Consider the following 26,096-nt stretch of genomic DNA (forward strand, 5'->3'; position numbering starts at 1 on the left):
AAGTGCAGGTTGATGTTGGATGCCCTTCATATTTCATTCAGCTGAATAGTTGCAATGTGGGCAATTGCTAGCCTAGCAGTGCTGCTATTCCCATGTGATCATGTTTAATCACATAAATCAAAATTGATCTACGTTCACAATGGTTGGGAACTGACTGTCACACTGCTCTCACCATGAATTGTCATAAATATGTCTTGCTGTTCTGATGCTCAACCTAGACTTCAGACTTGACTTTCTCAGTTCTTTGGTCATCATGGATAGTTCTTGCTTGCCTTCAGCCATGAGTGTGCTGTCGTTAGCAGATCTGATGTTCCAAATGCTGTGACAACCACTACTGTTCCTAGGTATTCTGGGAGAGCAGAACAGACTCATTTTATGACCGTTAACCCTTTGGCATTGAAAAGTAATGGTGAAAGTAGACATTGTTGTCTGACTCTTTTGCCAAACCTGAAAACTCCCAATGAACACTCATCACATTTACCTGTTTGTAAACTCTGAACGAACCAGATTAACGATGTGATACTCCAAATCCACTCTGGGTTTTTCATAGTTCTGCATGGTGGCCTGAGCCAAAGATCTTAGCACAGTGTACAAAGGGTACCTACAATTCCTTGTTATTTTGCTTTTTGACATACTTGGTGTCATGAACTTTAGGCAACGTCACCAGCTCCAAAACTAACCAATCATCTGGTCAATTTCCACTTCTTCCTACTAGGTCAATGGCTTTTTTCACGGAATTTACTGTTGTTGTTCCTCAGGGGGTATGGTAGCTAAGATTTTCAGCTTTCCATTCTCTATGTTTTTAATTGTATGCTTATATTCACTAATCAGCACTTGTGATTTCATCTCTTCCCAAGTTGCAGGCTGCATACTTTCTGCATTCAGATCTGATCCATCGAGTTGGGTGCTGCATAGCTGTCACTGTTTCTTTTTCTGATCAACTTCATAGATCATATTCCTGTCTGCCCCTTTCACACAACTGCCAGCGGTTATATTTATTTTTCCTTTGATAGAGCTGTGACAACCGTGTATACTTCTTTGGTCTGTCCTTACTTTTATTCTTTCATGGGGTGTGGGCGTCACTGACGAGGCCAGCATTTATTGTGAATCCTCAATTGCCCTTGAGAAAGGGCATCTTCTACTGCCTGCGCCTTTTCTTTAAGTCAGGTCATTTTGGCTACTCTGCAAACATTTTTCACTTTCTTAGAAATTTTTGTAACCACTCCTTGATGGCCCATTTGCTTTCCTCCCAGGCACTCTTCAATCAGCTTCAGACATTTGACTGTTATCCGTGGTTTCTTGCCAGTCTCAACTTTCCAGCATATTTCATTCAATGCAGTCTTTATAACAGATGAGAAGCTTTCCAAGTTGGTTTAATTTCTTTCTTTGAAACCATCTCCTGCTGTATGACTTGTTCAAATATACTGGAGTTCTTATGTAAACAATCTGTTTGCCATTTGGGAGAATTTTGCATGTTTCTATCTCCACCACATGTCCTTAGTCCATACAACTGTTGGTCAGACCCACAATCTGCACTAGCCAGAATTCTGGAATCAACATGTTCTGCTTTGTCACATGTACTCATCTAAATATAAAAATCAATTTTTGGGGCAATATCCATTTGTGCAGTTCTTTTTCATGATGCCATAAGAATCTGTACACCTAAATCTATCTTCTTTATGACTATAGATATTAACAAAACATTCAAATATATAGGGAATAAACACTAGTGGTGCGATTTAACGGAAACATTTCTAAGTGCCATTGTGGGTGTGATTGATGGGGTGTTTGACGGCTGCGTTGGTGAGATTTAAAAAAAATATATTTTTATTGAACTTATTTTATATCAAAAAAATTTAAAACAAAATTAATATGCATCAACGAAGCAAATAATTTAAAACAACAGTAACAATACCCTCCTTAATGGAAATACAACCCAAACAATCCTCCACCCCCGCCACTAGCAGTGACCAAGTACAATATGAACAGCTACCACCTACAGTAGAATCCATCAATCCCCCTCACAGTGAACGTGACTTTTGAGATACAGAAACTCCATCAAGTCACCTAGTCACACTGAGAGCCTTGGTGGTGTCGCCTGCCTCCAACTCAGCAGAATCAGCTGCCGAGGGATCAACGAGGCTAATGCCAAGGTATCGCCCCAGCATTCATCCTTAACTCCAGTTGGTCTGACACCCCGAATACAGCTACCAATAGACAGGGCTCGAAATCAAAATTCAGGAGTGTCGACATGGTGCTGAAAAAAGGCCCCCAAAAACCCACCGATTTCAGACAGGACCACAACATGTGCATGTAGTTCACAGGGCCTCTCGAACACTGCTCGCACCTATCTTCAACCACTGCAAAAAATTGACTCATTCTGGCCTTGGCGAGCCCTAAACACCACCTCGAGCTGGATCAAGCTCAACCTCACACGGGATGACTTAGCACCACACTGCAAAAGGCACTCGCTCCACATCTCCTCGTCCAAAATGGGTCCCAGCTCCTCCTCCCACCTGCCTTTCCCCCAAGATCCGTTCGCTGGAGCAAACGGCAGAGACACTGTCACCTCCAAGCCAAACCCTTTGCACAGCCCCAATAATAAAATATCAAATTCAGCAGCCCCAGTCACCCCCACCTGCCTGTCCTCTGTAGAACCCCCCTCTGAATTCGAGTTCTCCCTACCTATATGAAACCCCTTATGAGCCGCTCCATCCCCGCAAAAACGACTTGAAAAACTGTGAGGCATTGAAATCAAAATCGTGGCAAGATATTCAACTTAATGGATTGAACCCATCCTGCCAGCGACACCGGAAGGCTGTCCCACCTTCGTAGATCTGCCCTGACCCTGCTCGCCAGGCTAGTGTAATTCAATTTGCATTGCTGCACCCAATCCTGAGCCACCTGGACGACCACATACCGGAAACTAGTCCCAGCAAGATGGAATGGCAACTTCCCCGCAGCCCAGCTCCTCCCCCTGAAGGGCTAATCACAAAGGACTCATTCTTCTCAAAAGTTTAATATATCCCCTGAGAAGGAGCCAATTTACCCATAATATCCCCCATAACTGGCCCCGGACCTCTTGCATGCAGCAAGATCTCATCCTCATACAAGGACTCCATATTCCATTCCACCTCTCACAAATCCTCTCCAATTGTCCGAGGCCCTCAAAGCGATAACCAATGGCTCGTTCGGCAACACAAACAAGAGACATAGGACATCATCGTCTCGCACCTCCCCATCCTCCCACAGGCAGCCTAAACGATAGAATGGGCGGCATGGTGGCACAGTGGTTAGCACTGCTGCATCACAGCTCCAGGGACCCGGGTTCAATTTCCAACTGAGTGACTGCGTGGAGTTTGCACTTTCTCCCCGTGTCTTCATGGGTTTCCTCCAGGTGCTCTGGCTTTCTCCCACAGTCCAAAGATGTGGAGCTTAGGTGGATTGGCCATGCTAAATTGCCCCTTAGTATCCAAAAAGATTAGGTGGGGTTACTGGGATAGGGTGGAGGTGTGGGCTTAAGTAGGGTGTTCTTTCCAAGGACCAGTGCAGACTCGATGGGCCAAATGGCCTCCTTCTGCACTGTAAATTCTATGATTCTCATAGAATGAATTTGTGGTGTTAGTGCACAGACTAGCAGACGGAGCTTCATATATCAGCCGCACCCATGACACAAACCCAGGACCCAGCCCAAACTTCTCCAGAACCAAGAAAAGATAGCTCCACCCAACCCAATCAAATGCTTTTTCTGCGTCCAGAGACACCATTATCTCAGTCTCCGGCCCCACCGCTGGTGTAAGAACTAAGTTGAGTAACCGCCTCACATTGGACAACAGGTTTTCTACCCTTCACAAAGCCTGTCTGATCTCCCCACTACCTCCAGGAGCCAGGGCTCCAACCTCAATGTTAAGACTTAGCCAAAAGTTTTGTATCCACATTGAGCAGCGAAATCAAGTGGTACAACCCACACTCTGTGGAATCCTTAGCCTTCTTCAGGAGGAGAGAGATGAATGCCTGCCCCAATGTCTCTGGGAGGGTACCCAATGCCAGTGAACCGTTAAACATCCTCAACACCAACGGGGCGAACTGATTCGCAAACTTTTTATAAAATTCTAAAGGGAACCCGTCTGGCCTTGCGCCTTTCCCGTCTGCATCTTCCGTAAAGTCGTGCAAACCTCCTCCAACCTCAGCAGCGCCTACACCTCATCCTACAATTCCTCCTCCAATTTCCCTTAAGATGCTGGTGATCCAGCATAAAATTTTTTTATTTTTTTTTAAGAGTACCCTTCATTTTTTTCTTTTATTTTCTTTTACTAAGAACTCTGCCATCCCCCGCTCGTCCTCTGGCGGCTCCGACTTATAAAGCCCACACAGAAGACCCAAAATGCCTCGTTCACTTTTTCTAGGGCTGAGACCAACCTACTCCCCGGCTCCCGCGGCTGCACAATCTCCCTAGCAGCCACCGCAACTGATGAGCAAAAACACGGCTAGCCTTCTCCCCCATATTCATACACCACCCCCTTTAAGCACCGCAGCTGACGTACCGCCTGACCCATGGGCAACAGGTCGAACTGCATTTGGAGCTTCTTCCTGCGTGATCATAACTCCGGTGTTGGGTCATTTGCATAAGACCAATCTATACCCAGAATTTAGTTCACCAGCTCCTGATATTCCTTCTTGGCCTCCCTATCTACATATGCCTTGTACGAGTTTATCTCCCCCAATTCAGCTTTGGCTTCTCAAACTCTGTTCAACTCAAACACCTCACCTCCGCCCACCAGCTGAGAAAACATCTCCGAAAAATACTCAGTTGGCTCGAGCCCTCCACTCCTTGCGGCAGCCCCACCAACCTGATATTCTTGACCAACGATCCTCCACTTTTAGCTTCAGGCCTTAGTTGCTCTCCGCCACGAGCAGCAACTTAGTGAGGCAAACCGATCTTCATGCTGCGACAAGGCATTCTCCACACTCTTCAACGTCTCACCTTGCGCTTTCTCCACTGTTATAACCTGCCTGCTTACCATTGGCTGGGGACTAATGACAATCCCACAATCCTGTGGGAGTATGAGCTTCCCCAATGAGGGGGGCGGAGAAACCACTAGTAAACTCCAAGTATAAATAAAGCTGGCCAGTTTGGAACCAGCAGGAAGGAGTGTGCAGCAAGGGAAGTTGCTGCTGTTATATATATATGTTATTGTAAATAAATGTTATTACTTTGTATCCTTAAAACTCGTGCTGGATTCTTCGTGGCCCTCACAAAATCCACATTTGAGATCTTTACAAGCTGTTCACGAATCAGGACCGCAGCTCAACAGTGGCTTTAAATGATTCCTTTATCATAGAATTTACAGTGCAGAAGGAGGCTATTCAGCCCATCGAGTCTGCACCGGCCCTTACAAAGAGCACCCTACTCAAGCCCATGGGCGGGATTCTCCACTCCCACGCCGGCGAGGTTCACGACGGCGCGAAACGGCCCCGATCCCGAACGATTCGGGCTCTGACAATGGGCTAGGATCGGGGCCGCGTCATCTACACGTGCCAGGCCTTGTCGCCGCGTAAAGGCGGCGCCGCATAGATGATGCGGCCAGCGCCGCATAACTGCCGTCACCCGCGCATGCGTGGTTGCCGTACTCTCTAAGTCCGCCTCGCAAGAAGATGGCGGACGGCGCCGGGGGGAACCCGCCGTTTTGGCCTGGCCACTCGGCCCATCCGGGCTTTAGAATAGCGGGGGTGCCGGTGGATCGCCATTTTGGGTGCCTCCGGCGATTCTCCGGCCTGCGGAACTCGACCGGGCCATTCCCGCCGCTTGGGAGAATCGCGGGAGGGGGTCAGACCGGCGTCCCGGGAAATTTTGCCGGCCCAGGCGATTCGCCCAACCGGCGCGGGAGTGGAGAATCTCGCCCCATGTATCTACCCTATCCCCGTAACCCCCACTTAACCTTTTTGGACATTAAGGGCAATTTAACATGGCCAATCCACCTAACCCACACATCTTTGGACTGTGGAAGGAAACTGGAGCACCCGGAGGAAACACACACAGACACAGGGAGAACATGCAGACTCCACACAGACAGTGACCCAGCCAGGAATCGAACCTGGGACCCTGGAGCTGTGAAGCAACTGTGCTAACCACTATGCTACTGTGCAGCCCTGCCCTGCCACTCGAACTGCTTTTCCATCTGTTGGCCGAATTCAGCTCCTGCACTATCACCACAGCCAGCGTGTCTAATGCAATGGGCGCACCCATCCAGTTCTTTCAACGGGCTACCCTCCTGAGTTTTCTTTGCACTGAGCTTCGTTGTCGACGTTTTCGACAAGTCTCTGTCGGGCGAAAGTCCCCCAGATCAACTAACTGGGTTTGGGAACCAAAATCCACCGCAACAATGGGTAAATGGCATCAAAAACAAAGATCCAGCCGGGAGCCATCTTTTGTGCGTTTCACTCTTGCAGGATGTCACCGGAATTCCTCACGGCATGTATTTAACGGCACTTTGTGCCGGAAATGAGCCCCCACGAGCATTTCACCATCCCATTCGCCAGAGTAGTGCCACACTGCCTCACCACTAACAAGAGTGAGCTGCTTTTAATGTTCCCTCAACACTCACTCCCAGTCAACACACAAGCATGGCAGTGTGCAGACATGCTCTTCGCTTTGGGGATGCTAACCTGGCCAGGCTTCTCGTCACTGTGGATGCGAGATGGGACATCCTGTTCCCCCGAGAGGGTTGGAGGACCAGCAGCAGGGTCCCCAATACCGCCTGGGAGTCAGTGGCAGCAGCTGTCAGTTCAGGCAGCATGACAAGAAGGACCAGCGTCCAATGTACGAAAAAAACCAACAACATCCACCAAACTGCAAGGTAAGTTTTCACCTCTCTCCTGCCATCAGTTCCACCTGCCACCCCTCAAATTCCCAACCCCGCCCCACACAAATTACTGGCTGACACCTCGCACCTCACATCTTTGTGCTGGTTACTTAGCACCCCCTAGCATAGCCCCTTCATGTCCAGTTGCGATGCCCACACATGCCACCCTAACCTTCCTTGGACACCCCCCCCCCCCCCACCGATACATCAAGTGTGCGGATTACAAAGCCCTCTCTTTGTCCCTCAGGAGAAGATAGCCCATATCCCATATAGATAGGGGCAGCACGGTAGCATTGTGGATAGCCCAATTGCTTCACAGCTCCAGATCCCAGGTTCAATTCCGGCTTGGGTACTCTGTCTGTGCGGAGTCTGCCCATCCTCCCCGTGTGTGCGTGGGTTTCCTCCGGGTGCTCCGGTTTCCTCCCACAGTCCAAAGATGTGCAAATTAGGTGGATTGGCCATGATAAATTGCCCTTAGTGTCCAAAATTGCCCTGAGTGTTGGGTGGGGTTAATGGGTTATGGGGAAAGGGTGGAGGTGTTGACCTTGGGTAGGGTGCTCTTTCCTAGAGCCGGTGCAGACTCGATGGGCCGAATGGCCTCCTTCTGCACTGTAAATTCTATGTAAATATAAAGTGGGGAATGGACAAGAATGGGGGGGGGGGGGCGCGGAGGAAAGAGTACAGAGATCAGAGTCCTCACCCTCTATGAGGAATGGGCCCTGGAGATCACGGGGTTGACCGAGGAGAAGACAGACACTGACAGAGAGGTTGGGCTGCGCCACATAGGTGAAGATCCACTGCCTCTTCACCCAGATGACCTGTCTCAAATGGGTTGCTCAGTCAGAGAGAATTATCCTTCTTTCTCACTGACCACATGCCCATTCTCTCGCAGGACCTCCATTTGATGGGACCTGGCCATCCAAAGTTGTCCCCCACCCACATCCAAAAGGCTATCTCGGAGGAGAGCTACAACGCCGGCGGGATTTCTCGCTGAGGAGCTGGTTAATTCCCGGGAGACTGTTACGGGGCTTTTCACAGTAATTTCATTACAGTGTTAATGTAACCCTACTTGTGACAATAAAGATTATTATTATTACATTTAACTTCAATCTTGCTAATGAGATGGAAATTAATGCAAATTGGGGTCAATGATATGCTTGCCCTATTTGGGCTTAATCCGGAATTCGCCATTGGGAGCATCAGTTATGTGGAAACTGATTCGCGTCCAGTGCGAATCTCAATTTTGGCCGTTCCCGCTATTTAATCGGCGCATCCAGATCCGCTTGGGCACAACGCAGTGGTTAAATCGAGCCATAGAAAAAAATGTGATACACATGGTAAAAGAAAAGCCAACAGCTGGAATAGCAATGACTCAATATCACAGACAAAAAAGAATACTGAGATTCTGTGCCAATAAGTCTCAAATAATAAACACAAAGTTCAAGACAGGGAGATAACAGTGAATGCTATCCTCAGTGTTGTCTCTTCCACATTATGCCAGCATAATCCTACTACTGAATATAGATCACTTTCCATCATAAAACTCATAATTGGGGAATAGCAATTCTACTGAGTATCTGCCAAACACTGGAAAAGAACCTTGAAGCAATCATTACCTTCATCCATTGGCATGTCCAGGAAATGCCAGTCTCCCTGCCCTAGTATTACATTCTCAAATAATGAGAAAAGAATATTACACAAATAAAGTGACATGGATATGAGGAGTGGCTTTATTCCAGTATTATTGATTGTATGCATCAAAATTAAACACAAGAATTTCCCAGACTGCAGCAACGTTTCAATACAGGACCATTTTTCAGATGATTTCCAACTAGCTGTTTTTCCTTACATTCCGTAAACCTTTCCCGTAGCATGATATTGGCTCTTATGTAATTTGACCAAGGTTTTTTGACCAAGTTAATTTGACTGTGGGCAGCACAGTATCACAGTGGTTAGCACTGCTGCCTCACAGCACCAGAGACCCGGGTTCAATTCCAGTCTTGGGTGACCGTCTGTGTGGAGTTTGTACTTTCTCCCAGTTTCTGCGTGGGTTTCCTCTGGGTGTTCTGGTTTCCCCCCACAGTCCAAAGGTGTGCAAGTTAGGTGGATTGCCATTCTGAATTGCTCCTTAGTGTCCATCGACATGCAGATTAGGTGGGCTTATGGGGTTGCAGGGATAGGGCGGGACAGTGGGCCTAGGTGGGCTATTTCAGAGGGTCGGTGCAGACTCCATGGGCCAAATGGCCTTCTTCTGCACTGTAGGAATTCTATGCTTCCATGTTGTTTAACTGCATGTGAGCTTTTGAAGGGTTAATTATATAAAATATTAGTTTGAATATTTGCTACTGTTTGTAGATTTATCCATTAAAGGTTCAGCCCAGTGTGCTTTCGTCCATTGGTTTCACATTCCGTTAAAGTTTCTCTTATTTACATTTTAAACTTTGGTTTGTGCCTTGCCCATCTGTCCCCTGAACCACAATATTAAATTCAATCAAATCATGGTCACTATTTGTAAGATGCTCCACTACTGTCAGGTTATATATTAGTTATGGCTGACATAAAATCAGAAATGTAAGCAACTAGCAATCTATGAAACTAGAGCTGTTTCACATTATAACCATGCCAATGTGACTACGTAGACACCAGTAGGACTGCATGTTCTTGCTATAGAGGGAGTGCACAAAACGTTTACAGACTGATTTATGGGATAGCAGAATTGACGTAGGAGGAGATTTGAGTCGGTTAGCATTGTAATTGCTGGAGTTCAGAAAAATGAGGGGGGAATCTCAAAGAAACCTATGAAATTCTAGACATGGTAGATACAAGAAAGATGTTCCCGATGGTGGGAGTGTCCAGAATCAGGGGTCACAATATGAGGGTACGGGATAAATGATTCAGGACTGAGATGAGGAAAAACGTCTTCATTCAGAGAGTGGTCGGCCTGTGGAATTGGCTATCAAAGGAAGCAGTTGAGGAAAACATTATTTTCAAGAAGCAGCTAGATATGAGGGGGTCAAAGGATATGGGCAGGGGGGGGGGGGGGGGGGGGGGAAGAGAGAGAGAGAGAGAGAGCCGGGATCAGGCTATTGAGTTGGATGATCAGCCATGATAATAATTAATGGTGGAGCAGGCTCGAAGGGCCTCCTCCTGCTTCTATTTTCTATAAAAGATATTTTTGTTGCTCTCAGTTCTAAATAGAATCACAGGGTACCATCGAATCTCATATTTAATTTTGTGCTCTCTGAATCTTGAACTCACAACGAAAGAAAAAGATCTGTTTTTATCCACCCTATTCCAATATTTCATAACTTAAAAATTCCATCAAATTAATTCATAGTATTGTTCGAACAAAAACTGTTCGACCGTCCAACTTTTCATTAGTATGGTAAACTGAAGAGTGCTCTGCAGCACCAGAAATTTCAGCTAAAAGTGAGTGGAATAAATTGAAATAGTTGAATATTAAGGTGCACCAGGTTTCATAGAACACGGAAAGATAGTCAATGAAAATTACTCAATTCTGTGCCCAAGAAAAACTGAAAATGATAGGTATTGGAATCTCTGCATATCATTAAATCAAAAGTATAAACTGTACCTTCTGCTCAGTTCAATGCCATCTCTGGGTGGGCATATAACTTACTGATGTGATTTGTAATGTGACTTATTCAGATCTACTATTTAAAATAAAAATGCACTCGTAATAAAAATCTTTATTAGTGTCACAAGTAGCTTTACATTAACCCTGCAATGAAGTTACTGTGAAAAGCCCCTAGTCGCCACATTTTGGCATCTGTTCGGGTACATAGAGGGAGAATTCAGAATGTCCAAATTATCTAACAGCATGTCTTTCGGGGCTAGCAGGAGGTCGCAGGAGGAAACCGGAGCACCCGGAGGAAACCCACGCAGACACGGGGAGAACATGCAGACTCCGGCACAGACAGTGACCCAGCCGGGAATCGAACCTGGGACCATGGTGCTATGAAGCCACAGTGCTAACCACTGTGCTACCCTAATCATTCTGACTCCGATTACGTTTTTTTGCCGCCTGAGACATAAAGCAAAACTTATTTTGGGGTACAATGACCTGGGCCCGGTAACACAGCAACAATACATTTTATTATCTCGCAAAGTCAATGCGTAAGTGACCATTTTGACTTCCTTATATTCATAACTTTCGAAATTTTCCATGGACCTTTGAAGAAAATGTAATACTCACTCATTGAAGACTAGGTCTGGTGCGAAGAAGAGCATACTGCTATTGACATGTTGATACGATCTCCAGCCAAGACTGAAAACCATTAGAGACATCCATGAATACTGCAGCAAAATCATTTGGTCATCCAGGTGCAAGGATCTAAATCCTGTAGAAGCAGATCAATGCTCATCAGTATGGTTCTACATGGATGGCAACAAATTTTATTGTAAGACAACAGTGCATTACCCACTAAGATATTTACTACGGATGCTGGAAATTGAAACAAAAACAGAAAATCCTGGACAATCTCAGCAGATCTGACAGCATTTGTGGAGAGAGAACGGAGCTAAAGTTTCGAGCCTGGATGACTCTGTCAAAGCTGGAGAGAACTGGAACTAGAATGAGATTTATATGTTGTTGGCGGAGAGGGGGGTTTCTCAAAAAGAAGTTTAACAATTCCTTACACATGCATGAAAAAAATCTATTTATTCTGCCTTTTGAGAATTTGTCACTGAATCAACTTTGTATTCTAATGTATACAAAACCTTATTCCCAGAGAGTGCGCTTAGATTTCATCAGAGGCATTGAGACTCTAAAGCACAAAAACACACATTTGCAGGTATACCTTCCAAATAACGTCAGCAAAATTTCAAGATTGGCTCAAAATATGGACATTGCATGAACAGAGAATCTGGTGTCTATTTTTCCTGCTAAGTTTTTCCCATCATAATGCAAAAAGTGGAGGCTCTCCACCATTGTGTGACTATGAACTTGTCTGGACTCTCTTGAAAAGTTTTCATCTATCCATCTTAAAAACTAATATTCTGTGTGCACTTACTGAAATATACTTGTTTAACAATTTTGAAAGGCATGTAGATCACCTCCACAGACAAACGTTTCAGATGACACTGGGGGTTTGGTGACTATGTCGACCATGTTTCCAGCTGAAGTAGTGTCGTTTCTGTTATGTTAATTAACCCCAGTTGGAAAAATAGGTTTAATGCCTAGATAGATAATCTGGAATTTTTCTTGGTACCCATGACAAGTTGTAGGAGGCATTTGGTTGGTCAGAGCCAGTGATAAGGCATATGATAATGCTTAGGGGGAATATGTTGAATGGCTTTTCCTGTTCCACACCTCTTCAGTTTTATACTCATAATTAGTCCTTCAGCATAGACTGCAACGACAGGATGATTTTAGAAATGTATTTGTAATTACACTAAAAAAAAATTGACTTAATTTTCTAGAGGAAATTTTCTAGAAGGGAACAAATTTATTTTTGTTGGTGAATATTTATGAGGTGCAAGTGCTGGGAAACAAAAAAAAAACATTTTTGTATCCAATGTCAACACCATATCCTGTCAAGATAAGAATAGTGTGAGATGCAAAGTAAAGGACACATTGTACAATCCTAATGATGTTTCTTAAACACCTACAAGGATCTCTACTGCACTAATGTAAAAATATTAGTTTCTGTAATCCCATGTGTGAAGGAGTAGGGTCGGAAAAACTAGAACACGAGGGCAAAGCCTCAGACTGAAGGGACGACCCATTAAAACTGAGACGCGAGGGCAGCACGGTGGCACAGTGATTAGCACTGCTGCCTCACGGCACCAAGGTCCCAGGTTCAATCCTGCCTCTGGGTCACTGTCCATGTGGTGTTTGCACATGCTCCCCGTGTTTACGTGGGTTTCGCCCCCACAACCCAAAGATGTGCAGGCTGGGTGGATTGGTCACACTACATTGCCCCTTATTGGAAAAAATGAATTGGATACTCTAAATTTATTTTAACAAACTGAGACGAGGAGGAATTTCTTCAGCCAGAGGGTGGTGAATCTGTAGAACTGTTCTGCAGAAGACAGTGGAGGCCACATCACTGAATGTCTTTAAGATAAGAGATAGATAGGTTCTTGATTAATAAGAGGATCAGGGGTTATGGGAAGAAGGCAGGAGAATGGGGATGAGAAACATATCAGTCATGACTGAACGGCAGAGCAGGTGGAACAGGCCAAATGGCCTCGTTCTGCTCCTATGTCTTATGGTCTTATGAATTTTTGGTGCTATCCAGTACCCATGATGATTAATAATAGAAAGATACAGGGGATGTATCCAACCAGGAACCGAGTTATACACACCAGAACATTGTTTTTTTTGATTTTATACAACTGACTTTCATGCTCCTGATTTTGGTTCAGGACTCCTAATTCCTATAAGTGTGATTGTGGGTTTTGAAATAAAAAAAGGACAGCATCAAATACAGTTGAGGTGTTCTGTGTGATTGAATAGTGTATCAATACTTGCTGATGTGCAAGAGGACAGCTGTTGCCTATGAAAACGTGCCCTCGTAAGAATTTAACACTTTCAGGGGGGCAAGGGAGGTAATTAAAAATAAATTAATTTTTTCAAAAAGGCAAGGATATATTCAAAAACTTTCACCACAATATTCAAAGCCTTTCATGGAACTTAGTGGTGCGTTACTTACCTGGTAGCGTCTTTGCCCATTTCACAACTGACACCATCTGTAGCCCACCCAAGTTATTCAGTCCTGACAGAAGCCGGTTGGGTGTGTCAGGCAGGGTGCTGTCATATCCTGCGTATAAAAGATCTGGCTCAATCAGCTCAAGGATCGAAATCATGGGAAGATTCAGTGTGGGCAATGGAGAACAAACTAAAGAAGAATCCGGTGATGGTGTCTTTGCTGCAGTTTCTGAGGTGGTGGTATGTGGTGCCTTCATCTTGTTCAATTTCTTTGTCTTCCGAGCTGTAAATAATATAATAAATTGACTGACAGAAGTTTCAAAGTTTTTCATTCAGAAGAAACACTCATCTATAATATAGTTCAGTCCGACTGGAAAGGCCATTTTTGTGCTTGACTAAATAATATTAATTGGTCATGGTTTAGTGAAAAAAATGATTATTGGAATCTATCATGGATTCAAATTTTGATTATTTATTTTTTCTTTTAAATTTAGAGTACCCAATTCATTTTTTTTCCAATTAAGGGTAAATTTAGCGTGGCCAATCCACCTACCCTGCACATCTTTGGGTTGTGGGGGTGAAACCCACGCAAACATGGGGAGAATGTGCAAACTCCACATGGACAGTGACCCAGGGTCGGGATCGAACCTGGGACCTCGGCGCCGTGAGGCAGCAGTCTGACCACTGCACCACCGTGCTGCCCAAGGAATCTATCATGGATGATCACTGCATATTGTAAACGTCCAGCAAAATTAGATCTTTTTGGAGCAATGTAAACAGGAATGTCCTTATTCCAGTAAAATAGAAAACTCTGAAGTGACTGAACAATGCTTTTTTAAATTCATTCATGGACCAGCATTTATTGACCATCCCTGAAGGCATTCAGGGATCAATCACATTGCTGTAGATCTGGAGTCACATATAGGCCAGACCAGGTAAGGATGACAGATTTCCTTGCTTAAAGGACATTGGTGAACCAGATGGGTTTTCACAATAATCGACAATGAGATTCATGGGCCATCTTTCAACTTTTAATTCTAGATTTGTATTGAATTCAAATTTCACCATCTGCTGTGGTATTCGAACCCGGAACCCCAGAACCCTCGCTCTCTGGATTACGAGTCCAGCGACAATACCACTGCATCACTGCTTAAGCGACATGACATTATCATAATAGAAACAACCAAGAATATGTGTAGCTTGATAACTAAATGTGAAACGGAAATGCTTTAGTCAGATGTTAGTCATAACATACCTGAAGATAAGCATGAAATCCCCAAAATCCCCAATTGTAAAGAAATACAAATATTTTGGATGCGCAACATCAACTTCACGAGCCAATCCTGTGTATTTTAGTATTACTGAATAATTATTTAATATTACTGCATCTCCAAAGGAGATGTATTGATCAAGATAAGGTTGAGAATAACATGCCGTGTTTTATAAGGAGAGGAATTTCTTACCACATAATCCACTGGGGTGGATTCTCCACTGCCCAACGCTGATATTGGGTTTCCCAATCGGGTGGGAAATGGAACGTCGGTTAAAAACAGGATCGGCGCTAGACGCCAAACCCCACCCCTTTGCGAGGCGCGGATCCCTTGCCAACGGCAGCAGCAAGCTACACGCTCCGTGTCTGTGGAGTGACTTGCATCAACTTTCATCTGATTAACTGGCTACAAGCCTGAATCTCTACCACTCCAATTATGCACCAACCCCGATAGCGGGAAATCCTCTGGACGGCATTTGGTGCAAGTTTGCCAAGTGTGGCCCTGATGTGGCTGACCCTGTGTTGGGCAAAGGGGTCCAGTGCATGACAGAGACTCCCCCACCACAGCACACATGCATGAGGGCGACCTGGCCTCCCCTCCCCAAACAAAGTTTTTTCTGTAATAATCAACACAAATCAGAGCAAAAGACTGCACAAAATCACAAGCAAATATGAACGCAAAAAAACCTTAACACATAATTAACTTAAATACTTAAACTAACCTAAACAGCTGACCATGCCTAGATCCTTAAAATGGAAATAAATGGCTGCCGTCTCCGGTAGATCTTCTCCACCAACCCTGATGGGTGAATTTGACATCCTCCTCCAAGTGTGGGAATTACATTAAATCACCCAACCGAACAGAGGCACTGGGTGGAGCAAAAGACCTCTAACCAAGCAATATTCATCTCCGGGATATCTGTGAGGCAAAGGCGACAACATCTGCCTCAAACTGATATTATTTGTGCGGACGCTGTCCCTCGGCTCCTTATATATTCGCTTTACCCAGTCCACAAATCTGGGTCCAATTCCGAACCGCTCTCGAACTGCCATCAAGTACCCCCATTCTACCCAGTCAAACGCTTTCTCGGCATCCAATGCCACAACCACCTCTGTTTCCTTCCCCTCCGCCAGATACCATAACCACGTTCAATACCCTCCTAATGTTCGAAAAGAGCTGCCTCCCTCTCACAAACCCCATCTCATCTTCACCTATCACCTTCGGGAGGCACTCCTCTAGCCTACTTGCGTCCACTTTGCGTCCACGTTTAAAAGTGATATGGGCCATATGACCCACACTCTGTCGGATCCTTATCTTTCTTAAGTAACAGGGAAATCGATGCCTGCCCCAAAGTTTGTGGTAACACCCCCTTCCCTATTGCCTCCTCAAACATCCCCACCATCAGCGGTACCAGCTTATTTTTGAATTTATCCTAATATTCCACCAGAAACCCATCCGGCCCTGCCACCTTGCCAGACTGCATCCTCCCAATCCTCTTTTATCTCTTGCTCCACTATTGCCCCCTCTAATGTAGCCCTGTCCCCCTCCCCTAACCTTGGGTACTCCAGCCCATCTAGAAATTCCTGCATCTTCCGGCCTCCCCCAGTGGCTCTGATCTGTACAACCGCTCTGTGAATTCCTTAAAGACCTTGTTAATCTGATCTGGAGCTACCACCAACTTCCCTGCCCTGTCCCGCACCTGGCCCTGTCCTGCACCTGCCGACATCCCAAATATGGCCCCCAGCGGACATGGATCTAAATCTACATGGAGGTGTCTGACATGGTACTAAAAAGGAAGCACAGAAGCCTACGAGTTTGGGGCAGGACCAGAACACATGCATGTGGCTAGCTGGGCCAAGGGAACAGCGATCACACCTATCCTCAACATCTTGGAAAACCCACTCATCGTTGCCCTAGTCAAGTGTATCCTGTGTCAACTGAATTATGCTCAACTGAACACATGAGGACAGGGAGTTAACCCTGTGAAGGGCCTCATTCCAAACCTCACTCGTAAGAATAGGGCTCAATTCACTTTCCCATTTCGATCACACGCTGCTTAGTGGAGCGGAATCTGACGAAATAATATAGCTACATAGGTCCGAAATAGATCCCTCGCCAGGCGGAGCCAGGGACAGATTCCTCTTCATCAAGGAAGAAGGTAATGCCAAAGGAAAGGAAGGAAAAGTCTTACGTCGGAAGTCCTTAAGTTGAAAATACCGAAAAAGTCTGGAGTTGGGTAGCTGGAATTTATCAGCTAACTCCCTAAAACTGACAAACTTCCTCTCCACGAACAGGTCCCCAAAACGCTCCAAACCCTTCAGATCCCAAGATTTAAATGTTGGGTCCAAACCAGAATATAGGAAAAGGTGATTGTTGCAAATAGGGCTAACGAAGACAGGGAAAGGTGCGTAAAATGCTGTTTGACCTATTTCCAAATCCTAAGAGAGAAGATCACCACTGGGTTTAAGGAAAATCTACTGGGGAGAAAAGGGCAATGGTGCAGTGTCTATGGCAAGAAGAGTAGAAGCAGTGTTAGAGCGAGCCTCCATTTGTCCCCAATTAGAATGGGGGGGTCACTGATCCAGAACAAAATTCTTTGAATGTTAGCGGCCCAGAAAATAAAATAAATTGAGGCGGGTCAAGCCCCCTCCCACTCCCTGAAGGTCTGTCCTTTTGAAGCAGAACACTACGGAATCTGGGATTCTTACCTGCCCAAATAAAAGAAGATATCAATTTGTTAACCTTGATAAAAAAGGATCTGGGGAGAAAAATGGGAAGAATTGAAAGAAAAAGAAAAATCTCAGGAGCACGTTCATTTTAATAGTTTGAATCCTACCCGCCAAAGATAGAGGAAGATTGTTTCACCTCCATTTTGACACAATTAATCAGGCCTGTGTAATTCAACTTACAAAGTGAGGCCCAGTTGTGGACCACTGGAATGCAAGATAACAAAAGCTTGTAATAGAAAGGCGAAAAGTTAATGTCACCAGGGTGGAAGGCAGGATCAGGATATTGAACTTGATGATCACCCATGACCATAATGAATGGTGGAGCAGGCTCAAAGGGCCGAATGTCCTCCTCCTGCTTCTATTTTCTATGTATGTTTCTATGTATGTTACCCGGGAAACACTCACTCCTGCCTAAACTCAATTTATCCCCAGAGAAGGAGCCAAAGTTGTTAAGAAACTTCATTATGCCATCGATGGAGAGGGCTGGGTCTGCAAAATAAAGAATTAGGTCATCCACATAGAAACCCGATGCTCTACCCACCCCAACTCCATTGATTAAAACAACCTCAATGCTATAGAGAGCGGCTCTATTGCCATGGCGAACAAGAGTGCCCCTACTCAAGGAAAAATAATCAGAGTACAGTGTTTCTATGAACATTGGCCGTAGGGGCATTATATAACAGGCGAATCATAGAATGTAGTGCAGAAGGAGGCCATTTGGCCCATCGTGTCGGCACTGGCCCTTGGAAAGAGCACCCCACTTAAGCCCACACCTCCACCCTATTCCCGTAACCCAGTAACACCACCTAATCTTTTAGACACTAAGGGGCAATTTAGCATCTTTGGACATCTAAAATAAACACTTCCATTTCACTCTGACAAATGCCTTTTCAGCATCACCTCAGTTCTGGAAGGGACGTATATTGGCCGACGATTGTTGGCCTTTCACGAAGCCTGTTTGATCCTCCGAAATTATATTTGGGAGGCAAGGCTCCAACCGGAGTGCGAACAACTTAGCAAGCAGCTTGACATCTGCATTCAAAAGCGAGATAGGACGATATGAACCACACTCTGTTGGTTCCTTCTCCCTCTTTAGAAGCAAGGAAATAGAGGCTTGAGTGAGGGTCGGAGGCAACGACCCCAGGATAGGGAATCATTGAACGTCCAATAGTAAAGGTAAAAACTGCTCCGAGAACTTCTTGTAAAATTCAATCTGAAAGCCATCTGGACCAGGGGCCTTGCCAGACTGCAGCTGCCCAATACATTTTAAAATCTAATTCGGGACATAACGGGGAGTCCAACTCACTGCTCTTATTCAACTTGACTGTTGGGATGGGTAGACGACCCACAAAGTTGGACATGAAAGATTTATCTGCAGGGGGCTCCAATCGATAAAGATCACGGTGAAAGGATTTAAAAGTCGCATTGACCTGGAGAGGGGCGGAAATGAGGTTACCACCCAAATTGAGTGCCCGAGTGATCACAGCAGGCACTTGACATTTGCGTTTGGTGAGCCAGAAGATGACTGGCTTTCTCCCTGTACTCATAAGTGCCTCTGGAGTGTTGTAACTGATTTATCGCCCTACTAGTAGACAGTAGCTCGATCTGGGTCAGTGATTTTTTTCCTACTTCCAAATAGTTCCGGAGAAAGATCCAGTGAATAACGGTACTCCACCTCTAGAATAGAATCCATCGGACTTGCGGGTGCGGCTATGCAGAGCTAGGTCACATATTTGGTAGCTCCTGCTTGGAACGGACTTTTGGGCTCGTTACAGGGCCCCCACGGCATTTGTTTGCCATTTCCCGGTGTGGGAAGAAGGCTGCAACATTCCCCCGACAGTGTCCCCCAGGAAGGGTATGTCTCTTGGTTGCCAGACACGGCAGAAACAGTAAAAGATTTGGCTGAAACTGCAGGATAAACAGGGCCTCTTCCAGCATGCAGGCAGGGGAAGGGCAAGCTTAAAGCTGCAAGCTGACCTGAGGGCCTGTATCAAAGGTGAATTCTAGCAGCAGAGGGAACAACTGTGAAAAGATCTCATCAAGGCCACTGAAGGGACTTCCGGTTGCGGTGATGCCTAGCTAGCCGCACGCTTCGGCTGCTCCAGCTCCGACGGACCTTCGGGCTCTTTTAAGAGCCCCAACGGGGAATTTTCCGACGACGCAACCCGGTGTGGGGTGTGTGAGAAGGGAGTCCCCCCCAAACGAAGGAGGAAAAAAACGGCGGCGGCGGCTGCAGCGCGAGGAATCGTCGACCAAAGGGTCAGAAAGAGAGAAGTACAAGATGGCGGCGGAGAAAGCGCAGGCGACATGGGGGCCCGAGCAGGATGAAATCGTGAGACGGTGCGTGGAGCTGCTGAAGAGGGAGGTGCTGACCCCGATGCTACAGGCAATTGAGGGGCTCAAGGAGACATTAAAGACCCAGGAGACTGAGCTCCGCGTGGTGGAGCAGAAGGTGACAGATATTGAGGACGAGATCCTGGGCCTGGCGGTTAAGACTCAGACGCACGAGACACTTCATAAAAAGTGCACTGAAAGGATCGAGGCCCTAGAAAACGGAGCGTGAAGGAAGAACCTTCGGATACTAGGTCTCCCTGAGGGTGTGGAAGGAGTGGACTGTGGGGAGTACGCAAGTAAGATGCTGAGCTCACTGATGGGTGCTGAGGCCCCTGCGGGCCCCATGGAGGTGGAGTGGGCAAATCGGATTCCGGCGAGAAGACCAAAAGCGGGAGAACCACCGAGGGCGATAATCGTGCGATTTTACCGCCTTAAGGTCAGAGAAGAGATCCTGAGATGGGCTAAAAAGGTGCGGAGTAGCAGATGGGAGAATGCTGTGGTACGGATATACCAGGATTGGAGTGCGGAGGTGGCGAGGAGGAGGGCGAGCTTCAACCGAGCCAAAGAGGTGTTGCATAAAAGGAAGGTGAAGTTTGGGATGCTGCAGCCGGCAAGACTATGGGTCACGTATCAGGAGAGACACTATTATTTCGAGACGGCGGAGGAAGCATGGTCCTTCATCAAAGAAGAGAAATTGGACCGGAACTGAGGGACTGATGCTGCAGGAAATGTTATTGTTATTGTTTTTGTTAATGTTACGGTGGAAGTTAATTGAGAAGTAAACAGGGAAGGGGGGAGACATTGGGGAAATGTGGGCGCCGGTGAGGGGGGAAAGACGGGACATAGTCGGAGAATGTGGAAGGAGAGGGGGAGGGGAAAGGGAGCTGCGCCATGAGAGGCGGGTCAGGTAAAGGGATGTTCCCGCGCCAGAAAGAATAAGGCGGGAAGACAGGCGCAAGGCGGATGGGAGTTCTCCCACACTGGGGGGGGGGGTCGAGGAGTGAGCAGGAGTAGCCGGGGTCAGTTGAAGTCAGCTGACTGACGGAAGTGATATGGGGGGAGCAATCATGCTAGATAGGGATCTAGCGGGGGGGGGGGGGGGGGGGGGGGGAAACTGGGTTGCTGCTGCGGAAATCCAAAAGGAAATGGCTAAAGAGTGGGTGGGCGGGGATGGTGTGCGACGCTGGGGGAGCGAGCGGGAGCGCGGAGGCGGGATATGGGACTGGCCTAGAGAAGGTAATGGCTAGTCGACACGGGAGGGGGGCAGGTAGCCCCCTAGTGAGGCTGATCACGTGGAACGTGAGAGGCCTGAACGGACCGATAAAAAGGGCCCGAGTGCTCGCGCATTTGAAAGGACTAAGGGCAGACGTGGTTATGCTCCAAGAGACGCACCTAAAGGTGGCGGACCAAGTTAGGCTAAGGAAAGGATGCGTGGGACAGGTGTTCCACTCAGGACTGGACGCAAAGAACAGAGGGGTGGCCATTTTGGTGGGGAAACGGGTAGCATTTGAAGCAAAGAACATTGTAGCAGATAGCGGAGGTAGATATGTAATGGTGAGTGGTAGGCTGGAGGGAATGGAGGTCGTGTTGGTTAATGTGTATGCCCCAAATTGGGACGATGCGGGATTCATGAGACGGATGCTGGGGCGTATACCGGACCTGGAGGCAGGAAACTTGATTTTAGGAGGGGACTTTAATACGGTGCTGGACCCGGGGCTAGATAGATCCAGCTCAAGGACCGGAAGAAGGCCGGCAGCGGCCAAGGTACTTAAGGGGTTTATGGACCAAATGGGGGGGGGGGAAGTGGATCCATGGCGATTTCTTAGACCTAGGGCTAGGGAGTTTTCCTTCTTCTCCCATGTCCATAAAGTGTACTCCCGGATAGATTTTTTTGTGTTGGGAAGGTCGTTGATCTCTAGGGTGGAAGAAGCTGAGTACTCAGCCATAGCGGTTTCGGATCATGCCCCACATTGGGTGGACCTGGAAGTAGGAGAGGACAGGGAGCAGAGAACACTTTGGCGATTAGATGTGGGACTGATGGCGGATGAGGGAGTGTGTGCAAGAGTGCGGGGGTGTATTGAGAGATACCTGGAGGTCAATGACGACGGCGAGGTCCCTGTGGGAGTGGGCTGGGAAGCATTAAAAGCGGTGGTCAGAGGAGAGCTGATCTCTATTGGGGCCCACAAAAGGAAAACAGAGGCCAAGGAAAGGGAAAGATTACTGGGGGAGATTTTAAGGGTGGACAGGGAATTTGCAGAGACCCCGGAGGAGGAATTGTACAGGGAGAGGAGACGACTCCAGACGGAGTTTGACCTTCTGACCACCAGAAAGGCGGAGGTACTGTGGAGGAAGGCACAGGGGAGGAGGCATGAATATGGGGAAAAGGCTAGTCGCCTGTTGGCGCATCAATTGCGAAAGAGGGCAGCAGCGAGGGAGATAGGAGGAATTAGAGACGAAAGGGGAGACACGGTGCGAAGGGCAGGAAAGATAAATGAGGTGTTCAAGACCTTCTATGAGGAACTGTATAGGTCTCAACCCCCAGAGGGAGAGGAGGGGATGCGGCAGTTCCTGGACCAATTGAGGTTCCCGAAAGTGGAGGAGCAGGAGGTGGCAGGCCTGGGGGCGCCGATTGAGGTGGACGAGGTTATTAAGGGACTGGGAAGCATGCAAGCAGGGAAGGCCCCGGGGCCAGACGGGTTCCCGGTGGAACATTACAGAAAATATGTGGACTTGTTGGCCCCGTTGATGGCGAGGACGTTCAATGAGGCCAGGGAAGGGGGGACTCTACCCCCGACGATGTCGGAGGCGACGATATCGCTAATTTTGAAGAGGGACAAAGATCCGTTGCAGTGCGGGTCCTATAGACCTATTTCACTATTGAACGTGGACGCCAAATTGCTGGCAAAGGTACTGGCAGCGAGGATAGAGGACTGTGTCCCGGGGGTGGTGCACGAAGACCAGACAGGGTTCGTAAAAGGGAGACAACTGAATGTTAACGTGCGACGACTATTAGGGGTGATAATGATGCCCCCAGTGGAGGGGGAGGCAGAGATAGTGGCGGCAATGGACGCAGAGAAGGCATTTGATAGGGTGGAGTGGGATTATTTATGGGAAGTGTTAAGGAGGTTTGGGTTTGGGAACGGGTTTATTAGCTGGGTTAGACTTCTTTATGGGGCTCCAACGGCAAGCGTAGTTACAGGTCGACATAGATCGGAGTATTTCCGATTATATAGGGGAACAAGACAGGGATGCCCGCTGTCTCCATTGTTGTTCGCGTTGGCAATTGAACCTCTGGCCATGGCGTTGAGAGACTCCAGGAAATGGAGAGGGGTGATTAGAGGGGGAGAAGAACACCGAGTCTCGTTATACGCAGATGACCTATTGTTATACGTGTCGGACCCAGCGGGGGGGATGATAGAGGTTATGCAAATTTTGAGGGGGTTCGGGGAATTCTTGGGGTATAGGCTAAACATGGGGAAGAGTGAATTATTTGTGATACATCCAGGGGACCAGAGTAGAGAGATAGAAGGCCTACCGCTAAGGAAAGTGGAAAGAAACTTCCGATACCTGGGGATTCAGATCGCTAGGAGCTGGGGAACCTTGCACAGACTTAATCTGACACGGCTGGTAGAACAAATGGAGGAGGACTTCAAGAGGTGGGACATGCAGCCTCTATCGCTGGCGGGCAGGGTGCAAGCAATTAAGATGATGGTCCTCCCGAGGTTCTTATTTGTATTTCAATGTCTCCCTATACTAATCACCAAGACCTTTTTTAATAAAATAGATAGGAGCATCACGAGCTTCGTGTGGGCAGGGAAAATTCCGAGAGTAAGGAGGGGGCTCCTCCAGCGTAGTAGGGACAGAGGAGGACTGGCACTACAGAACTTGGGTGATTATTATTGGGCCGCCAATGTGGCAATGATACGTAGATGGATGATGGAGGGTGAGGGAGCGGCGTGGAAAAGACTGGAGAGAAAGTCCTGTAAAGGGACAAGTTTAGAGGCGCTGGTGACGGCGCCGCTACCGTTCTCACCTAAAAGGTTTACCACAAACCCGGTGGTGGCGGCAACACTGAATATCTGGGGACAGTGGAGGCGACAGAGAGGGGTGCGGGGAGCCCTGGTGGGGTCCCCTATCAGGAACAACCATAGGTTCGCCCCAGGAAGAATGGATGGAGGATTTCAGAGCTGGTACCAGTTGGGAATTAGGAAGGTGGGAGATTTATTTATAGATGGGACTTTTGCGAGCTTTGGAGCATTGGAGGAAAAGTATAAGTTGCCCCGGGGAAATTTCTTGCAATATATGCAGGTGAGGGCGTTTACTAGACAACAGGTGAGGGAATTTCCGTTGCTCCCGACACAGGGGATACAGGACAGGGTGCTTTCAGGGGTGTGGGTCGGAGAGGGCAAGGTGTCAGAGATTTATAGAGAGATGAGGGAAGAGGGGGAGGAGTCGGTGGGTGAACTAAAAGGAAAGTGGGAAGAATTAGGGGAGGAGATAAGAGGAGGGTATGTGGGCTGATGCCCTAAGCAGGGTAAATTCCTCTTCCTCATGCGCCAGGCTTAGCCTGATTCAATTTAAGGTGCTACATAGAGCACACATAACGGGGGCAAGATTGAGCAGGTTCTTTGGAGTGGAGGACAAATGTGGGAGGTGTGGCGGGAGCCCGGCAAACCACGCACATATGTTTTGGGCGTGCCCGGCACTGGAAGGGTATTGGAAGGGAGTGACGGGAGTGATTTCGCAGGTGATGAAGGCCTGGGTCAAACCAGGCTGGGGGTTAGCTCTATTTGGAGTTGCGGAAGAGCCGGGAGTGCAGGAGGCGAAAGAGGCCGATGTCATGGCCTTTGCGTCCCTAATAGCCCGGCGCAGGATCCTACTCATGTGGAAGGAGGTGAAACCCCCCGGACTGGAGGCCTGGGTAAATGATATGGCGGGGTTCATTAAACTGGAGCAGATAAAGTTTGCCCTGAGAGGATCGGCTCAAGGGTTCACCAGGCGGTGGCAGCCATTTCTCGACTACCTAGGGGAACGTTAGAGGGAAGACAGATGACCAGCAGCAGCAACCCAGGGGGAGGGGGGGGGGTTTAAGTTTAGTTTAGGTCAATAGACAATGGGGTTTTGTTACCTGTGTATTGTTAAACATTTCTGTTTTGTTATTGTTTCGTTTGCTTTGTAAGACGGAAAAATTGTTGTTTGGAAAAAATTTTCAATAAAATATATTTAAAAAAAAAAAGAATAGAATCCATCAGCCTCAGCTGCTCTAATTTCTGTAAGCTAACTTACCTCATAGGACTGCTTTAAGAGTCTCCCACAGCCGGGAAGGTGAGATTGAATTGGACCAATTACATTTTGTATAGTCGTCTACAGAGATGGACACCGCTCACAAGGATTTTTATCAGCTAACGATGTACTATCTAATCTCCAGAGTGGACGTTGGGTGGGGCCAGACTCTGGCAACAAATCAGTGAAGTGCGGGGCATGGTCCGAAATAACAACTGCTCAATATTCAGCAGTCACCAACAAAGGGAGGAGAACCCTTACCAAAACAAGGTAAGGGTTCTCCTCCCTTACCAAAAGGGAGGAGAACCCTTACCAATACGCATGGTGCACATGTGGAAAACAAAAGGCGAAATCCCAATCGTTTGGGTGCAAAAAGCACCAAGGATCCACCCAACCCCATCTGAGTCATAAAAGACAAAGCTCTGGCCATCCCAGATGGAACAAAGAGATTTAGGTTTGGGATGATCCAATCTGAGGTCCAAAACACAGTTCAGGTCCTCACCTAAAATAAGGTGATGTGAATCAAAGTTGGTGAGGGAGGCTAACAGAGAGTTAATAAAATTTGTACCACCCCAGTTGGAACCGTAAACGTTGGCCATGACTACTGGAGTGTTCAACAGGGAGCCCCTACAATAACATATGGACCATTGGGATCGGCTATAAATCGGAGAGGAGGGAATCTGGACACTTTTATTAATTAAAATGGACCCTGCCATTGAAACCAGAATGAAAAACCTGCCCAACCCATCCCTTGCACAGGCCTGGTCTGATCCCTGACACACAAGTGGGTCACCTGCAAGAAAACAACATCAGAGTTTAAGCTCTTGAGATGGATAAATGCTCTTGACCTTTTTATTGGGCTATTCAAACCTCTAACGTTCATGGGGACCAAACGGATTGGAGATCTCCCCCGACCCCTAAATTCAGAGTCAGTCATTCCCACCAA

At 47.2% G+C, this 26,096-nt stretch overlaps 1 protein-coding gene across 2 annotated transcripts in view; it reads right to left on the minus strand.

Moving 5' to 3' along the window:
• LOC140426994 (glucocorticoid receptor-like) overlaps window positions 1-26,096 on the minus strand; it is a 170,231-nt gene that overhangs the window by 17,610 nt on the left and 126,525 nt on the right. For both annotated transcript variants that reach the window (XM_072512350.1, XM_072512349.1), the window contains exons 5-6: window positions 13,538-13,816; window positions 11,077-11,221 (exon numbers count right to left, since the gene is read on the minus strand). In XM_072512350.1, coding sequence (XP_072368451.1) covers window positions 11,077-11,221; window positions 13,538-13,816 — 424 coding nt within the window. The remainder of the gene's footprint in view (window positions 1-11,076; window positions 11,222-13,537; window positions 13,817-26,096) is intronic.

Source organism: Scyliorhinus torazame, chromosome 7, assembly GCF_047496885.1.
Source record: "Scyliorhinus torazame isolate Kashiwa2021f chromosome 7, sScyTor2.1, whole genome shotgun sequence".
In the NCBI taxonomy this organism is placed as follows: domain Eukaryota; kingdom Metazoa; phylum Chordata; class Chondrichthyes; order Carcharhiniformes; family Scyliorhinidae; genus Scyliorhinus; species Scyliorhinus torazame.